This window comes from Hemitrygon akajei, chromosome 11 (genome assembly GCF_048418815.1).
Source record: "Hemitrygon akajei chromosome 11, sHemAka1.3, whole genome shotgun sequence".
NCBI lineage: Eukaryota > Metazoa > Chordata > Chondrichthyes > Myliobatiformes > Dasyatidae > Hemitrygon > Hemitrygon akajei.
Window position 1 is genome coordinate 73,743,197 of NC_133134.1, and position 18,195 is coordinate 73,761,391.

General features: G+C 47.9%; 1 protein-coding gene across 5 annotated transcripts in view; it reads right to left on the reverse strand.

The window, feature by feature from the left end:
* gba1 (glucosylceramidase beta 1) overlaps positions 1–18,195 on the reverse strand; it is a 70,885-nt gene that overhangs the window by 9,164 nt on the left and 43,526 nt on the right. For 3 of the 5 annotated variants that reach the window (XM_073061134.1, XM_073061136.1, XM_073061135.1), the window contains exon 9: positions 4,741–4,904. In XM_073061134.1, the coding sequence (XP_072917235.1) occupies positions 4,741–4,904 (164 nt within the window). Of the gene's footprint in view, positions 1–4,740; positions 4,905–4,937; positions 5,928–6,307; positions 6,450–15,738; positions 18,056–18,195 lie in introns of those variants that run through there. The other 2 variants (XR_012100796.1, XR_012100797.1) reach the window with 2 other exon arrangements.

Sequence of the window (18,195 nt, forward strand, 5' to 3'; positions counted from 1 at the left end):
GGTATCTCATACAAAAGCTGAAGTCTTAGGACAAGCTGGCAAAGCCACTGGGAGAAACGAAAGTTGATACAACTTGAATGACCTAGAACCAGCCACCGGCACTGCAGGGTCAGTCGACATGCCGTGTGTAGACATAATCAAGTATAGATCAGACTGGACCATCTGAGATATGTCAAGATGAAGATGTCCTAGTCACTAAGGAGTTATTGTTTGAATCTGCAAAACAGGGTGAAGTTAGTTGATGGAGAAATAATGAAGCATTTGAGCAAGTCAGAGACACTGGCCAAAAGACAACGTCTACAAGATGGGTGTGCTCTCTGAAAGAAACCCCGCCAGGAATTACACCTGGTGGCTAGAGGTTTTGAGGAACTGAACATAGGGGAACTCCAAAAGGACTCACCAACATGTGCATCAGAGCTTCTCCGGCTACTTTTCCCAGTGATGTGTCAAAAGCATTGGCAACTCCATTGCATGGACATAAAACCCACATTCTTACAGGGAATGGAGCAGTCACGTGACATTCTTACAGGGAACGGAGCCGTCACGTGACATTCTTACAGGGAACGGAGCCGTCACGTGACAGTCTTACAGGGAACGGAGCCGTCACGTGACATTCTTACAGGGGACGGAGCCGTCACGTGACATTCTTACAGGGGACGGAGCCGTCACGTGACATTCTTACAGGGGACGGAGCCGTCACGTGACATTCTTACAGGGGACGGAGCCGTCACGTGACATTCTTACAGGGGACGGAGCCGTCACGTGACATTCTTACAGGGGACGGAGCCATCACGTGACATTCTTACAGGGGACGGAGCCGTCACGTGACATTCTTACAGGGAACGGAACCGTCACGTGACATTCTTACAGGGATCGGAGCCGTCACGTGACATTCTTACAGGGAATGGTGCTGTCACGTGACATTCTTACAGGGAACGGAGCCGTCACGTGACATTCTTACAGGGAACGGAGCCGTCACGTGACATTCACGTTAAACCCACCCCTGAAGCCAGAAGTGAAGGAACACTGTGGAAACTCTAAGTGTGAGTATGGTTTAGCAGACGCATCACTCTACTGGTATAACAAGGTCAAGAAAATAATGCTGAAAACATGTGGAAAGATGTCACACAGCTGTTTTTTACTGGCAAGATTCAGGATATCATGTGATTGGAGTACTTGCTTGTCATGTGGATGACTTCATATGAGGAGGCTCACAAAACGTGCCCCACCAGTTATCCCCCAGGTGAAGTCAGCCTTTCAGGTTCGACGGGAGGAACATGACAGATTGTGCTTTGTAGGGATAGACAACCTCGCCTTTGACAGAACAGTACAACTGCACCAAGAATCTTCAGACAATCCACGTGGAATCCTCACGTGCCTCACAACCCTGATGCATCCCACAGTGAAGCTGAAGCTGAACAACTTCGGTCAAAGATCAGATTCTGTGGGTGGCAAGGTGGAGCGGACCCGAAATCATGTTTGATGCCTGGAACTTGGCATCCAGCACAAAAGAAATGCCACAGTACAAATGTTGCATGAGGCAAACAAGATGCTGTGTAGAAATCATTCTGAAAAAGTGGTCAGCTGGAAAAAGATAGCTCACTGAGGCTCGTTGTCTCCAGTCATGCCTCACTTGGAAATCTCCTTGATGCAGGCACTCAAGGGCACTTTTTACTGTACTGATGGGAGAAGAGGGATGATTCTCACCTCACTGTTGGCAATCAAAAAGGATCCGGAGATGTACGGAGCACGCTAGCCGGAGAAACCCTGGCAATGTCTGAAGGGATTGACGGGATTGGCAGGGTTTTTCTGGCCACACTCTATTCTGAGCTTTTCCATGGTGACCCAAAGAAGATCAGCTACAAACAACGTGTGTCACAGTCGAGTACTCTGTGCACCTTCTCCTTTGTGTATACGTGCGTGATGGGGGGGAGAGAGGGAGGAGATTGTGGGTAAGAAGGCGGCAGCCCTTGTGAACTGAATGTGAACAGAGAAAGTAAAGTTGATTAAACAAAAGAAAATCTGAACTTTGTAGTTTGATCATTAACAAGGCAGCATCTATGGAGAGGAATAAAGAGTCAACATTTCGGGCTGAGACTCTTCATCAGCACTGGAAAAGAAGTGGGATGATGCCAGAATAAAAAGTTGTGGGGAGGAGAAGGAGAAAAGGCAAAAGTTGAAAGGCGAAGCCAGTTGGGTTGGAAAGGTAAAGGGCTGGAGAGGAAGGAATCTGATATTAGGGGAGGGCGGGGACATGTAAGAAAGGGAAGAAGGAGGGGCACCAGGGGGAGGTGAGAAGAGGTAAGAGGCCAAAGTGGGGAGTAGAAGAAGGAAGGGGGAGGATTTTTTTATGTAACTGGAAGGGGAATTCGTGTCCATGCCAAACCAGGAGGCCTGAAAACAGAGCAGGAAGCCACGTGAAAGTTCCCAGGAATACGAGTCTGGGAGAGTACGTGGGTAAAGAGTTGGAGGGCAGCAGAGGGGGAGGAGTGAGGGAGAGCCTCAGTTGAAGAGAAGATTGAAGCTTCTTCAGGGTAGGCACCCCGGAAGAGACTTTGCGAAGGAGAGCGGGAATGTTGCTGCCGTCAGCACTTTGTTAAAGGGGTATCGCTGACACTTCGTGCACACTGCAGGACAGGGCTGCTTTGTCACTTAACCATCACACTCAAAACACAGGCGGCACTCAGCAGGCCAGGCAGCGTTTCTGGAGAAGAATAAACAGTCGACGTTTCAGGCCGAGACCCTTCATCAGGACATCTCGGAGGACATTTTCCTCCCTGGATGCTGCCTGGCCCGCTGAGTTCCTCCAGCACTCTGTGTGCGTTGTAGTGTTTGATCTTTGTTTTAGCTCTACAGGAGTTGCTTCTAACTGTATGATTAACGGGACTTTTTGCCTTCCTTTACCGGACAGCTGGCTCCCCTGTTCTCCCTGCAATCGGGTGACCTTGTGTACGCTGTTGATGAAGGGTCTCAGCCTGAAACATCGACTGTTTAGTCCCATCCGTGGGTGCTGCCTGACCTGCTGAGTTCCTCCAGCATTTTATGTGTGTTGCTCTGGATTTTCAGCATCTACAGAGTCTCTTGTGTCAAATACCACAAAGAGGGTTACAGATGAAATCCTAAATTCAACATATTACCGTTATAACACAAATGTTACAAGCTGAACATAACCCTATGGTTCAATACTGGCCCTTCAGCCCATAATGTTGTGCTAACCCTTTATCCTACTCTAAAGTCAATCTAACCCTTCCCTCTCACATAGCCCTCCATTTTTCTTTCATCCATGTGCCTCTGTAAAAGTCCCTGAAATGTTCCCAGTGAATCGGCCTCTTCCAGCACTCCTGACAGTTTGTTCCACACGCCTGTCACCCTCTATGTAAAACGAAGAAGGCTGAACTCGAGTCCAGAAATCACGGCCCAGTGGCCATATTTTGGTTCCTGAGACTGGGGAGTTCACACACACCAGCGGGTCAGGCAACATCTGTGGAAATGAATAAACAGTCGATGGTTTGGGCCCAGACCGGAAAGGGAGGGAGGGAGCAGGAGCCAGAGGAGGGAGACGGTGTACAAATCTTGCAGTTGTTTTTAGCGCTGTAAGCTCCAATGCAAGCTGTCCACAAGGAGTAACCAAGAGATTCAGCAGGTGCTGGAAACCCAAAACAGGAGGAGCTCAGCAGGTCAGGTAGCTTCCACGGAAATGAACAGTCGATGTTTTGGGCTGAGACCCTTCCTTAGGACTGGAAAGAAAGGGGGAAGGCAACAGAATATGAAAGTTGGGGAGGGGAGGGGAAGGAGCAGAGCTAGAAGGTGATAGGTGAGGCCAGTGGGTGGAAAAGATAAAGGGCTGAAGAGGAAGGAGTCTGATAGGAGAGGAGAGTGGACCATGGGAGAAAGGGAAGGAGGAGGCGCACCAGGGGGAGGTGACGAGGAGAGGTAAGCGGTCAAAGTGGGGAATAGAAGAAGAGGGAAGGGGGAGGGGTCAGAATTACTGGAAGGAGAAATCGATGATTGTGCCACCAGGTTGGAGGCTGCCCAGGCAGATTATAAGGGGTTGTTCCTCCACCCTGAGAGTGGCCTCATCGTGACAAAAGAGGAGGCCATGGACTGATATGTCAGAACGGGAATGGGGATCGGAATTAAAATGGTTGGCCACTGGGAAATTTGGCAGATAGAGTGGAGGTGCTCGATGAAGCAGTCCCCCAACTTATGACGGGTCTCACCATTGTAGAGGAGGCTATGTTGGGAGCACTGGATACTATAGACGACAACACCAGATTCACAGGTAAAGTGTTGCCTCACCTGGAAGGAATGTTCGGGACTCCGAATGGAGGTGAGGGAGGAGGTCAGTGGGCAGGAGTAGCATTTCTCTCACCTGCAGGGATATGTGACAGGAGGGAGATTAGTGGAGAGGGACGAATGGACAAGGGAATCACAGAGGGAAAGTGGAGAGTGGGCGGGGGGAGGGAGGGGGAGAGAATGTGGTAGGATCCCGAAGCATCCCGGTAAATTGTTAGTGGACCAGTGGAGAATGTTTGACCTCTGACTCAGTGCATACTGCAACAGAGCTTGAATAAACGAAAGTCCTCACAATTTCTCCACGACAGATATTCTTTCCGCGCTTCTGATCTGGGTTGGAATTAAGATTCCACGTGACAGCCAACGTCAGGGTGCCGATTTAACACACGTTTCTCCAGCAGGCCTGAAATCCCTTCTCTTGTAAGGCCCCGCCCAGCCTCTTACCTGAAGTGGGCCATGTGGTAGAAGGTGGGCTGCTTGTAGAACAGGTCTTTCTCGTGGTCCACGATGATGGGACTGTCAACAAAGTTCTTCACCCAGTTCGGGCCACCCTGCAGGTCCAAGGCAAGATTCCAGTCCGTCCATCCAGTCACAAAGTTGTTCAGGTCCTGGCGGGAGAGCAGAGGTAAGAGGGCGTTCAACTCTGGGGGCACATCTGGGTTGAAAGGTTAAAGCCAAACCCCACTTCTGCAAAAAGTCATGGAATATTTTCTGATCTGAGTTCACCCATAAGACCATAAGATATGGGAGCAGAATTAGGCCATTCAGCCCATCAAGTCTGCTCTGCAATTCCATCATGGGTGATGTACATTCCCTCTCAACCCCATTCTCCCCGTAACTTTTGACTCTCTGACTAATCAAGAACCTATCAACCTCTGCTTTAAATATACCCAATGACTTAGCCTGCCATGGCCGTGTGTGGTAATAAATTCCACAGATTCACCACCCTAGTTAAAGAAATTCCTCCTAATCTCTGTTCTAAAGAGACATCCTTCTATTCTGAAGCTGTGTCCTCTGGTCCGAGACTCTCCCTGTGTTGGAAGTATCCTCTCCATGTCCACACCCAAACCATGTACAGAAAGGAAGACTCTCTCAAGTGAGCGTATGTCTAGGAGAGTCAGGAAAAAAGAAGAGGTCAGCTATTTAAAAGATTACCTCAACCAAATCACACAGTGAAAGGTGTCATTTTGTGTCGTCGACGACTGACCGACAGTCCGAGGATGCGCTGGGGGCAGCCTGCAAATATCACCACGCTTCTGGCACCAGCATAGCCAGTCCACAGCTTACTAATGCTAACCCATACGTCATCGGAATGTGGGAGGAAACCAGAGCACCCAGAGGAAATCCGTGTGGTCACAGAGAGAAAGTACAGACAGCAGTGGGAACTGAACCCCGATTGGTGATCGCTGGCGCTGTGCGGGGTCGCACTAACCGCTATACTACTGCTCTGCTGTGCCGTGAAGAAGTTTCTTCTGCCAGAGTTTGCTGAATGGTTAAAAGTTTCAAGGGTCCATGGGGAACAGGCACAGAAGAGGGGCTGGGGCCAATATAGATCAGATTGAATGGTATGGGGCAGACAAAGGACTGAGTGCCTCTTCCTATTTTCCTGTCTTGTATACAAGTCACGTGATCTAATAGTGAAGGAGAGCTGAGATTATTGTGGATATTTTATACCATAAGACACAGGAATAAGTTAGGCCATTCAGCCCATCAAGTCTGTTCTGCCATTTGATCATGGCTAATTTATTGTTCCTCTCAACCTCATTTTCCTGCCATCTCTCCGTAACCTTTGTCACCCTTCCTAATCAAGAAACTATTAACCTCTGCTTAAATGTGTTCACTGACTTTGCCTCCACGGCTGTCTGTGGCAATGAATTCCACAGATTTGCCACCCTCTGGCTAAAGAAATTCCTCCTCATCTCCATTCTACAGTGAAATCCTTCTATTCTGAGGTTGTGCCCTCTGGTCTGACACTCTCCCACTCCATGTCATAGATCCTCTCCATGCTCACCGTAGCTGGGTCTTTTTATATCGGGTGAGCATGCTCTCTGTGCTGCAGCTTGTCGTGGTGTAAGACACCGGCTCTTCGCGTGGACTGTGCAGCTTGTTGTTGTGTGCACTTGCGCAGTGAGCAACAGGTGCAAAATGTCACTCTGGAAAGGGATATTAAAACAAAACCTTCACGGCATCTTGAAACTTTCTTCCTCCAGGCAGTTTATCTGATCAGCCATTCTAGTTCCACCCCCACCCTCTCTATTACCACTGCACTGCAAATCACTTTCTATAATGTTAACCCAAAAGGTTCTACAGATGCTGGAAATCCACAACACACACAAAACGCTGGAGGAACTCAGCATCTATGGAAATTAATAAACAGTCGATGTTTCGGGTTGACACCCTTCATCGTTATAAAGCAGTTTACACTGTAAATACATGCTGTTTGGAGAAGGAAGTCGGTGGATCAGAATGGGAGTGCGGCGGGAGCCATCTTAAATTATTCTTATTCTCATCGGAGTTAAGAGAGGCGGGACTGCACAGGCGTTTGACGGCGGGCAGTGAAGCGGGGAAGATTTTAAAAGGACACAGCCTTATACAGTGGGCAGCGGAGTGAGCCGGGAGCAGAGTGTAGGCTTAAGGGCTTGGGCTCAACGGGCTTAGGCGGAAGTGGGCGAGGCAAGGTAGGTTTAGGTTTCAGTTTTTCCTGTTATTTGAGGAAAGTGGGAAGTATGAGTGTGAGGGCAGCTTGTTGTTCTCGGTGTCGGATGTGGGAGGTCCTGGAGTCTCCTAGCCTCCCGGACATCCATATCTGCGCCAGGTGCGCCAAGCTGCAGCTCCTAAGGGACCGTGTTAGGGAACTGGCGTTGCAGCTCGATGACCTTCGTCTGGTCAGGGAGAGTGAAGAGCTGATAGAGAGGAGTTATAGGCAGGGGGTCACACCGGGACCACGGGAGGCAGACAAGTGGGTCACGGTTGGGGGGGGGGGGAAGGGGATGAGGCAGGTATTAGAGAGTACCCCTGTGGTTGTACCCCTTGACAATAAGTACTCCTGTTTGAGTACTGTTGGGGGGGACAGCCTACCTGGGGGAAGCAACAGTGGCCATGCCTCTGGCACAGAGTCCGACCCTGTAGCTCAGAAGGGTAGGGAAAGGAAGAGGAAGGCTGTAGTAATAGGGGACTCAACAGTTATGGGGTCAGGTAGGCGATTCTGTGGATGCAGTCAGGAGACCCAGATGGTAGTTTGCCTCCCTGGTGCCAGGGTCCGGAATGTTTCTGATCGCGTCCAAGATATCCTGAAGTGGGAGGGTGAGGAGCCAGAGGTCATGATACATATAGGTATCAATGACATAGGCAGGAAAAGGGAAGAGGTCCTGAAAGGAGAATATAGGGAGTTAGGAAGGCAGTTGAGAAGAAGGACCACAAAGGTAGTAATCTCAGGATTACTGCCTGTGCCACGTGACAGTGAGAGTAGGAATGGAATGAGGTGGAGGATAAATGCATGGCTGAGGGATTGGAGCAGGGGGCAGGGATTCAAGTTTCTGGATCATTGAGACCTCTTTTGGGGCAGGTGTGACCTGTACAAAATGGTTGGGGGGGGGGGGAGGATCAAATTGAAGAGACTAGGGGAGAGGAGGTTAGTTCACAAATAGAGAAAGCTAGTAGACAGTGTGTGAGGGAGGATAGGCAGGTGATAGAGAAGGGGAGCGCTCAGAACAAAGATGTAGGGGAGAAGGAAGAAAAAGATAATAAAGTTGATTGCATCGTTAGGGATAAACAGAGAGGAAGAGGTGAAGAGTTTCTTAAATGCATCTATTTTAATGCTAGGAGCATTGTAAGAAAGGTGGATGAGCCTAGAGCATGGATTGACACCTAGAAATATGATGTTGTAACTATTAGTGAAACATGGTTGCAGGACGGGCGTAATTGGCAACTAAATATTCCTGGATTTTGTTGCTTCAAGTGTGACAGAATCGGAGGGGCAAGAGGAGGGGGTGTTGCATTGCTTGTCCGAGAAAATATTACAGCGGTGCTTTGGCAGGATAGATTAGAGGGCTCATCTAGGGAGACTATTTGGGTGGAATTGAGGAATGGGAAAGGTGTAGTAACACTTATAGGGGTGTATTATAAGACCACCTAATGGGGAGCGAGAATTGGAGGAGCAAATTTGTAAGGAGATACCAGATATTTGTAGTAGGCACAAGGTTGTGATTGTGGGAGATATTAATTTTCCACACATAGACTGGGAAGCCCATTCTGTAAAAGGGCTGGATGGTTTGGAGTTTGTAAAATGTGTGCAGGATAGTTTTTTGCAGCAATACATAGAGGTTTCGAGTAGAGAAGGGGCAGTGCTGGATCTCCTGTTCGGGAATGAAATAGGTCAAGTGACGGACGTATGTGTTGGGGAGTACTTTGGGTCCAGTGATCACAATACCATTAGTTTCAATATAATTATGGAGAAGGATAGGACTGGACCCAGGGTTGAGATTTTTGATTGGAAAAAGGCTAACTTTGAAGAGATGCAAAAGGATTTAGAAGGAGTGGATTGGGACAATTTGTTTTATGGGAAGGATGTAATAGAGAAATGCAGGTCATTTAAAGGTAAAATTTTGAGGGTACAGAATCTTTATGTTCCTGTTAGGTTGAAAGGAAAGGATAGAAGTTTGAGAGAGCCATGGTTTTCAAGGGATATTGGAAACTTGGTTCAGAAAAAGAGGGAGATCTACAATAAATATGGGCAGCATGGAGTAAATGAGGTGCTCGAGGAATATAAAGAATGTAAAAAGTATCTTAAGAAAGAAATTAGAAAAACTACAAGAAGATACAAGGTTGCTTTGGTAAGTAAGGTGAAAATAAATCAGAAGGGTTTCTACAGTTATATTGATAGCAAAAGGATAGTGAGGGATAAAATTGGTCCCTTAGAGAATCAGAGTGGACAGCTATGTGTGGAGCCGAAAGAGATGGGGGAGATTTTGAACAATTTCTTTTCTTCAGTATTCACTAAGGAGAAGGATATTGAATTGTGTAAGGTAAGGGAAACAAGTAGGGAAGTTATGGAAACTATGACAATTAAAGAGGAGGAAGTACTGGCGCTTTTAAGGAATATAAAAGTGGATAAATCTCCGGGTCCTGACAGGATATTCCCTAGGACCTTGAGGGAAGTTGGTGTAGAAATAGCAGGGGCTCTGACAGAATTATTTCAAATGTCATTAGAAATGGGGATGGTGCCGGAGGATTGGTGTATTGCTCATGTGGTTCCATTGTTTAAACAGGGTTCTAAGAGTAAACCTAGCAATTATCGGCCTGTCAGTTTGACGTCAGTGGTGGGGAAATTAATGGAAAGTATTCTTAGAGATGGTATATATGACTATCTGGATAGACAGGGTCTGATTAGGAATAGTCAGCATGGATTTGAGCATGGAAGGTCATGTTTGACAGATCTTTTTGAATTTTTTGAAGAGGTTACGAGGAAAGTTGACGAGGGTAAAGCAGTGGATGTTGTCTATATGGACTTCAGTAAGGCCTTTGACGAGGTTCCACACGGAAGGTTAGTTAGGAAAGTTCAATCGTTAGGTATTAATATTGAAGTAGTAAAATGGATTCAACAGTGGCTAGATGGGAGATGCCAGAGAGTAGTGGTGGATAATTGTTTGTCAGATTGGAGGCCGGTGACTAGTGGTGTGCCTCAGGGATCTGTATTGGGTCCAATGTTGTTTGTCATATACATTAATGATCTGGATGATAGGGTGGTAAATTGGATTAGTAAGTATGCAGATGATACTAAGGTAGGAGGTGTTGTGGATAATGAAGTAGGTTTTCAAAGCTTGCAGAGGGATTTAGGCCAGTTAGAAGAGTGGGCTGAATGATGGCAGATGGAGTTTAATGCTGTTAAGTGTGAGGTGCTACATTTTGGTAGGAATAATCCAAATAGGACATACTTGGTAAATGGTAGGGTATTGAAGAATGCAGTAGAACAGAGTGATCTAGGAATAATGGTGTATAGTTCCCTGAAGGTGGAATCTCATGTGGGTAGGGTGGTGAAGAAAGCTTTTGGTATGCTGGCCTTATAAATCAGAGCATTGAGTATAGGAGTTGGGATGTAATGTTAAAATTGTACAAGGCATTGGTAAGGCCAAATTTGGAGTATTGTGTACAGTTCTGGTTACCGAATTATAGAAAAGATATAGAAACATAGAAAATAGGTGCAGGAGTAGGCCATTCGGCCCTTCGAGCCTGCTCCGCTATTCAGTATGATCATGGCTGATCATCCAACTCAAAACCCTGTATCTGCTTTCTCTCCATACCCCCTGATCCCTTTAGCCACAAGGGCCATATCTAACTTCCTCTTAAATATGATAGATAGATAGATAGATAGATAGATACTTTATTCATCCCCATGGGGAAATTCAACTTTTTTTTCCAATGTCCCATACACTTGTTGTAGCAAAACAAATTACATACAATACTTAACTCAGTAAAAAATATGATATGCATCTAAATCACTATCTCAAAAAGCATTAATAATAGCTTTTAAAAAGTTCTTAAGTCCTGGCGGTTGAATTGTAAAGCCTAATGGCATTGGGGAGTATTGACCTCTTCATCCTGTCTGAGGAGCATTGCATCGATAGTAACCTGTCGCTGAAACTGCTTCTCTGTCTCTGGATGGTGCTATGTAGAGGATGTTCAGAGTTTTCCATAATTGACCGTAGCCTACTCAGCGCCCTTCGCTCAGCTACCGATGTTAAACTCTCCAGTACTTTGCCCACGACAGAGCCCGCCTTCCTTACCAGCTTATTAAGACGTGAGGCGTCCCTCTTCTTAATGCTTCCTCCCCAACACGCCACCACAAAGAAGAGGACGCTCTCCACAACTGACCTATGGAACATCTTCAGCATCTCACTACAGACATTGAATGACGCCAACCTTCTAAGGAAGTACAGTCGACTCTGTGCCTTCCTGCACAAGGCATCTGTGTTGGCAGTCCAGTCTAGCTTCTCGTCTAACTGTACTCCCAGATACTTGTAGGTCTTAACCTGCTCCACACATTCTCCATTAATGATCACTGGCTCCATATGAGGCCTAGATCTCCTAAAGTCCACCACCATCTCCTTGGTCTTGGTGATATTGAGACGCAGGTAGTTTGAGTTGCACCATATCACAAAGTCCTGTATCAGTTTCCTATACTCCTCCTCCTGTCCATTCCTGACACACCCCACTATGGCCATGTCATCAGCGAACTTCTGCACATGGCAGGACTCCGAGTTATATTGGAAGTCTGATGTGTACAGCCAATGAATATAGCCAATGAACCGGCCTCAACTGTTTCCTGTGGCAGAGAATTCCACAGATTCACCACTCTCTGTGTGAAGAAGTTTTTCCTCATCTCGGTCCTAAAAGGCTTCCCCTTTATCCTTAAACTGTGACCCCTCGTTCTGGACTTCCCCAACATCGGAAACAATCTTCCTGCATCTAGCCTGTCCAATCCCTTTAGAATTTTATACGTTTCAATAAGATCCCCCCTCAATCTTCTAAATTCCAGTGAGTATAAGCCTAGTCGATCCAGTCTTTCTTCATATGAAAGTCCTGCCATCCCAGGAATCAATCTGGTGAACCTTCTTTGTATTCCCTCTATGGCAGGAATGTCTTTCCTCAGATTAGGGGACCAAAACTGCACACAATACTCTAGGTGCGGTCTCACCAAGGCCTTGTACAACTGCAGTAGAACCTCCCTGCTCCTGTACTCAAATCCTTTTGCTATTGTACAATGTCCTGTGTATGTTACTAAAAAGGGCTTCTTTGGTTTGTTACGAGTAGGGATGTTTCTTTGTCTGTTAAATGTTTCTCTCGCCGTTGTTTCGCTTTAGAATGGCTGATATGGTAATTGTATTCATTTGTTAATCAATGGGGAATGTTATTGTGTTTTGTGAGGCTGGGAACTTGGGGGAGGGGTTGCGCGGGCTTGGGGGTGAAGGGAGTCGGGAGGGAGACGCCGAGGAAGGTGGACGTGCGCTCGGAAGACCACCGGGGAGTCCGAGGTGGAATACGTGGAAGTCGGAGGGAAGCGACGAGGGGTCGAATGGTTCGCTGGTTGAGCTCCAACGAGTGCACTAACTGACTGAACTTTGATAAGTTGGCATCTTTTGTTTTTTTCTTGTATATATATATATATATATATATATATTGTATTGCCTAATACTCTTTTAATTTTAGTAAACTCTGTAAAGTGTATTTCATACCGGTATTTGTTGTGGGTTTGATACTGTTGGCGGGCGCGAGGCATAAACGCGATTCTCACAGCACCTGTGTGTACGGGAGGCGGGGTTGGTGAGTGGCTGGATCTCCTTTTCCCCTAGACATATACCAGCCTTTTGGGTAAGTGTTACACTATGAATGCCAATATACCATTTGCCTTTTTCACCGCCTGCTGTACCTGCATGCCCACCTTCAATGATTGGTGTACAATGACACCCAGGTCTCGTTGCACCTCCCCTTTTCCTAATCGGCCACCGTTCAGATAATAATCTGTTTTCCTGTTCTTGCAACCAAAGTGGATAACCTCACGTTTATCCACATTAAATTGTATCTGCCATGAATTTGCTCACTCACCTAACCTATCCAAGTCACCGTGCATCCTCTTAGCATCCTCCTCACAGCTAACACCGCCGCCCAGCTTCGTGTCATCCGCAAACTTGGAGATGCTGCATTTAATTCCCTCGTCTAAATCATTAATATATATTGTAAACAACTGGGGTCCCAGCACTGAGCCTTGCGGTACCCCACTAGTCACTCCTGCCATTCTGAAAAGGTCCCGTTTACTCCCACTCTTTGCTTCCTGTCTGCCAACCAATTCTCTATCCACATCAATACCATACCCCCAATACCGTGTGCTTTAAGTTTGCACACTAATCTCCTGTGTGGGACCTTGTCAAAAGCCTTTTGAAAATCTAAATATACCACATCCACTGGCTCTCCCCTATCCACTCTACTAGTTACATCTTCAAAAAATTCTATAAGATTCGTCAGACATGATTTTCCTTTCACAAATCCATGCTGACTTTGTCCGATGATTTCACCTCTTTCCAAATGTGCTGTTATCACATCTTTGATAACCGACTCTAGCATTTTCCCCACCACCGATGTCAGATTAACCGGTCTATAATTCCCCGGTTTCTCTCTCCCTCCTTTTTTAAAAAGTGGGGTTACATTAGCCACCCTCCAATCCTCAGGAAATAATCTAGAATCTAAGGAGTTTTGAAAAATTATCACTAATGCATCCACTATTTCTTGGGCTACTTCCTTAAGCACTCTGGGATGCAGACCAGTTGGCCCTGGGGATTTATCTGCCTTTAATCCCTTCAATTTACTGAACACCACTTCCCTACTAACATGTATTTCCCTCAGTTCCTCCATCTCACTAGACCCTCGGTCCCTGACTATTTCTGGAAGATTATTTATGTCCTCCTTAGTGAAGACAGAACCAAAGTAGGTCTGCCATGTCTTTGTTCCCTATGATCAATTCACCTGTTTCTGACTGTAAAGGACCTACATTTGTCTTGACCAATCTTTTTCTTTTCACGTATCTATAAAAGCTTTTACAGTCAGTTTTTATGTTCCCTGCCAGCTTTCTCTCAATCTTTTTTCCCTTTCCTAATTAAGCCCTTTGTCCTCCTCTGCTGGTCTCTGAATTTCTCCCAGTCCTCAGGTGTGCCACTTTTTTTTTGCTAATTTATATGTTTCTTCTTTGGACTTGATACTATCCCTAATTTCCCTTGTCAGCCACGGGTGCACTACCTTCCCTGGTTTATTCTTTTGCCAAACAGGGATGAACAATTGTTGCAGTTCATCCATGCGATCTTTAAATGCTTGCCATTGCATATCCACCGTCAACCCTTTAAGTATCATTTGCCAGTCTATCTTAGCTAATTCACGTCTCATACCTTCAAAGTTACCCTTCTTTAAGCTCAGAACCTTTGTTTCTGAATTAACTATGTCACTCTCCATCTTAATGAAGAATTCCACCATATTATGGTCACTCTTACCCAAGGGGCCTTGCACGACAAGATCGCTAACTAACCCTTCCTCATTGCTCAGTACCCAATCTAGAATGGCCTGCTCTCTAGTTGGTTCCTCGACATGTTGGTTCAGAAAACCATCCTGCATACATTCCAAGAAATCCTCTTCCTCAGCACCCTTACCAACTTGGTTCACCCAATCTATATGTAGATTGAAGTCACCCATTATAACTACTGTACCTTTATTGCACGCATTTCTAATTTCCTGTTTAATGCCATCCCCAACCTCACTACTACTGTTAGGTGGCCTGTACACAACTCCCACCAGCGTTTTCTGCCCCTTAGTGTTATGCAGCTCTACCCATATCGATTCCACATCCTCCAGGCTAATGTCCTTCCTTTCTATTGCGTTAATCTCCTCTCTAACCAGCAATGCTACCCCACCTCCTTTTCTTTCCCGTCTATCCCTCCTAAATATTGAATATCCCTGGATGTTGAGCTCCCATCCTTGGTCACCCTGGAGCCATGTCTCTGTGATCCCAACTATATCATATTCTTTAATAACTATCTGCACATTCAATTCATCTACCTTGTTACGAATGCTCCTCGCATTGACACACAAAGCCTTCAGGCTTGTTTTTACAACACTCTTAGCCTTTATACAATTATGTTGAAAAGTGGCCCTTTTTGATTTTTGCCCTGGATTTGCCTGCCTGCCACTTTTACTTTTCACCTTACTACTTTTTGCTTCTACCCTTATTTTACACCCCTCTGTCTCTCTGCACTTGTTCCCATCCCCCTGCCACATTAGTTTAAAGCCTCCTGAACAGCAGTAGCAAACGCTCCCCCAGGACATTGGTTCCAGTCCAGCCCAGGTGCAGACCATCCTGTTTATACCTGTCCCACCTCCCCCAGAACTGGTTCCAATGCCCCAGAAATTTGAATACCTCCCCCTTGCACCATTTTTTAAGCCACGTATTCATCTGAAATATCCTCCTATTTCTACTCTGACTAGCACGTGGCACTGGTAGTAATCCAGAGATTATTACCTTTGTGGTCCTACTTTTTAGTTTATCTCCTAACTCCCTAAATTCACCTTGTAGGACCTCATCCCGTTTTTTACCTATATAGTTGGTACCTATGTGCACCGTGACCACTGGCTGTTCACCCTCCCATTCCAGAATGTCCTGCAGCCGCTCAGAGACATCCTTGACCCTTGCACCAGGGAGGCAACATACCATCCTGGAGTCTTGTTTGCGGCCGCAGAAACGCCTATCTACTCCCCTTACAATCGAATCCCCTATCACTATAGCTCTCCCACTCCTTTTCCTTCCCTCCTGTGCCGCAGAGCCACCCATGGTGCAATGAACTGGGTACTCTATTTTGTATATCAACAAAATAGAGAGAGTACAGAGAAGATTTACTAGAATGTTACCTGGATTTCAGCACCTAAGTTGCAGGGAAAGATTGAACAAGTTAGGTCTTTATTCTTTGGAGCGTAGAAGGTTGAGGGGGGACTTGATAGAGGTATTTAAAATAATGAGGGGGATAGATCGAGTTGACGTGGATAGGTTTTTTCCATTGAGAGCAGGGGAGATTCAAACAAGAGGACATGATTTGAGAGTCAGGGGGCAAAAGTTTAGGGGTAACACGAGGGGGAATTTCTTTACTCAGAGAGTGGTAGCTGTGTGGAATGAGCTTCCAGTAGAAGTGGTAGAGGCAGGTTCAGTATTGTCATTTAAAGTAAAGTTCGATAGGTATATGGACAGGAAAGGAATGGAGGGTTATGGGCTGAGTGCGGTCGGTGGGACTAGGTGAGAGTAAGCGTCGGCACGGACTAGAAGGGCTGAGTTGGCCTGTTTCCATGCTGTAATTGTTATATGCTGGCATTTATGGATTTATGCATATTCTATTCTCATATTTCTACTTCTAACTTTATTTTTATATAATTCTTTATTCTGTGTACTTATTAAATGTAGTGGTATTAGTAATGTGAGCACTCGAGTCGAGTATGATGTTCTTCTAAGGGGTTGTCTATTGGTGGGTCCACAGGAGGCTGTAGAGGCCGATCGGGGACCCACATATTCTGGTGCAGTGTGGGCAAGGGTCGGTGGAGGCTGTAGAGGCCGATCGGGGACCCACATATTCTGGTGCAGTGTGGGCGAGGGTCGGTAGAGGCCGATCGGGGACCCACATATTCTGGTGCAGTGTGGGCGAGGGTCGGTGGAGGCTGTAGAGGCCGATCGGGGACCCACATATTCTGGTGCAGTGTGGGCGAGGGTCGGTGGAGGCTGTAGAGGCCGATCGGGGACCCACATATTCTGGTGCAGCGTGGGCGAGAGTCGGTGGAGGCTGCAGAGGCCGATAGGGGACCCACATATTCTGGTGCAGTGTGGGCGAGGGTCGGTGGAGGCTGTAGAGGCCGATCGGGGACCCACATATTCTGGTGCAGTGTGGGCAAGGGTCGGTGGAGGCTGTAGAGGCCGATCGGGGACCCACATAGTCTGGTGCAGTGTGGGCGAGGGTCGGTAGAGGCCGATCGGGGACCCACATATTCTGGTGCAGTGTGGGCGAGGGTGGGTGGAGGCTGTAGAGGCCGATCGGGGACCCACATATTCTGGTGCAGTGTGGGCGAGGGTCGGTGGAGGCTGTAGAGGCCGATCGGGGACCCACATATTCTGGTGCAGTGTGGGCAAGGGTCGGTGGAGGCTGTAGAGGCCGATCGGGGACCCACATAGTCTGGTGCAGTGTGGGCGAGGGTCGGTAGAGGCCGATCGGGGACCCACATATTCTGGTGCAGTGTGGGCGAGGGTCGGTGGAGGCCGATCGGGGACCCACATAGTCTGGTGCAGTGTGGGCGAGGGACGGTAGAGGCCGATCGGGGACCCACATATTCTGGTGCAGTGTGGGCGAGGGTGGGTGGAGGCTGTAGAGGCCGATCGGGGACCCACATATTCTGGTGCAGTGTGGGCGAGGGTCGGTGGAGGCTGTAGAGGCCGATCGGGGACCCACATATTCTGGTGCAGTGTGGGCAAGGGTCGGTGGAGGCTGTAGAGGCCGATCGGGGACCCACATAGTCTGGTGCAGTGTGGGCGAGGGTCGGTAGAGGCCGATCGGGGACCCACATATTCTGGTGCAGTGTGGGCGAGGGTCGGTGGAGGCTGTAGAGGCTGATCGGGGACCCACATATTCTGGTGCAGTGTGGGCGAGGGTCGGTGGAGGCTGTAGAGGCCGATCGGGGACCCACATAGTCTGGTGCAGTGTGGGCGAGGGTCGGTAGAGGCCGATCGGGGAACCACATATTCTGGTGCAGCGTGGGCAAGGGTCGGTGGAGGCTGTAGAGGCCGATCGGGGACCCACATATTCTGGTGCAGTGTGGGCGAGGGTCGGTGGAGGCTGTAGAGGCCGATCGGGGACCCACATATTCTGGTGCAGTGTGGGCGAGGGTCGGTGGAGGCTGTAGAGGTCGATCGGGGACCCACATATTCTGGTGCAGTGTGGGCAAGGGTCGGTAGAGGCCGATCGGGGACCCACATATTCTGGTGCAGTGTGGGCGAGGGTCGGTGGAGGCTGTAAAGGCCGATCGGGGACCCACATATTCTGGTGCAGCGTGGGCGAGGGTTGGTGGAGGCTGTAGAGGCCGATCGGGGACCCACATATTCTGGTGCAGTGTGGGCGAGGGTCGGTGGAGGCTGTAGAGGCCGATCGGGGACCCACATATTCTGGTGCAGTGTGGGCGAGGGTCAGTGGAGGCTGTAGAGGCCGATCGGGGACCCACATATTCTGGTGCAGTGTGGGCGAGGGTCGGTAGAGGCCGATCGGGGACCCACATATTCTGGTGCAGTGTGGGCGAGGGTCGGTGGAGGCTGTAGAGGCCGATCGGGGACCCACA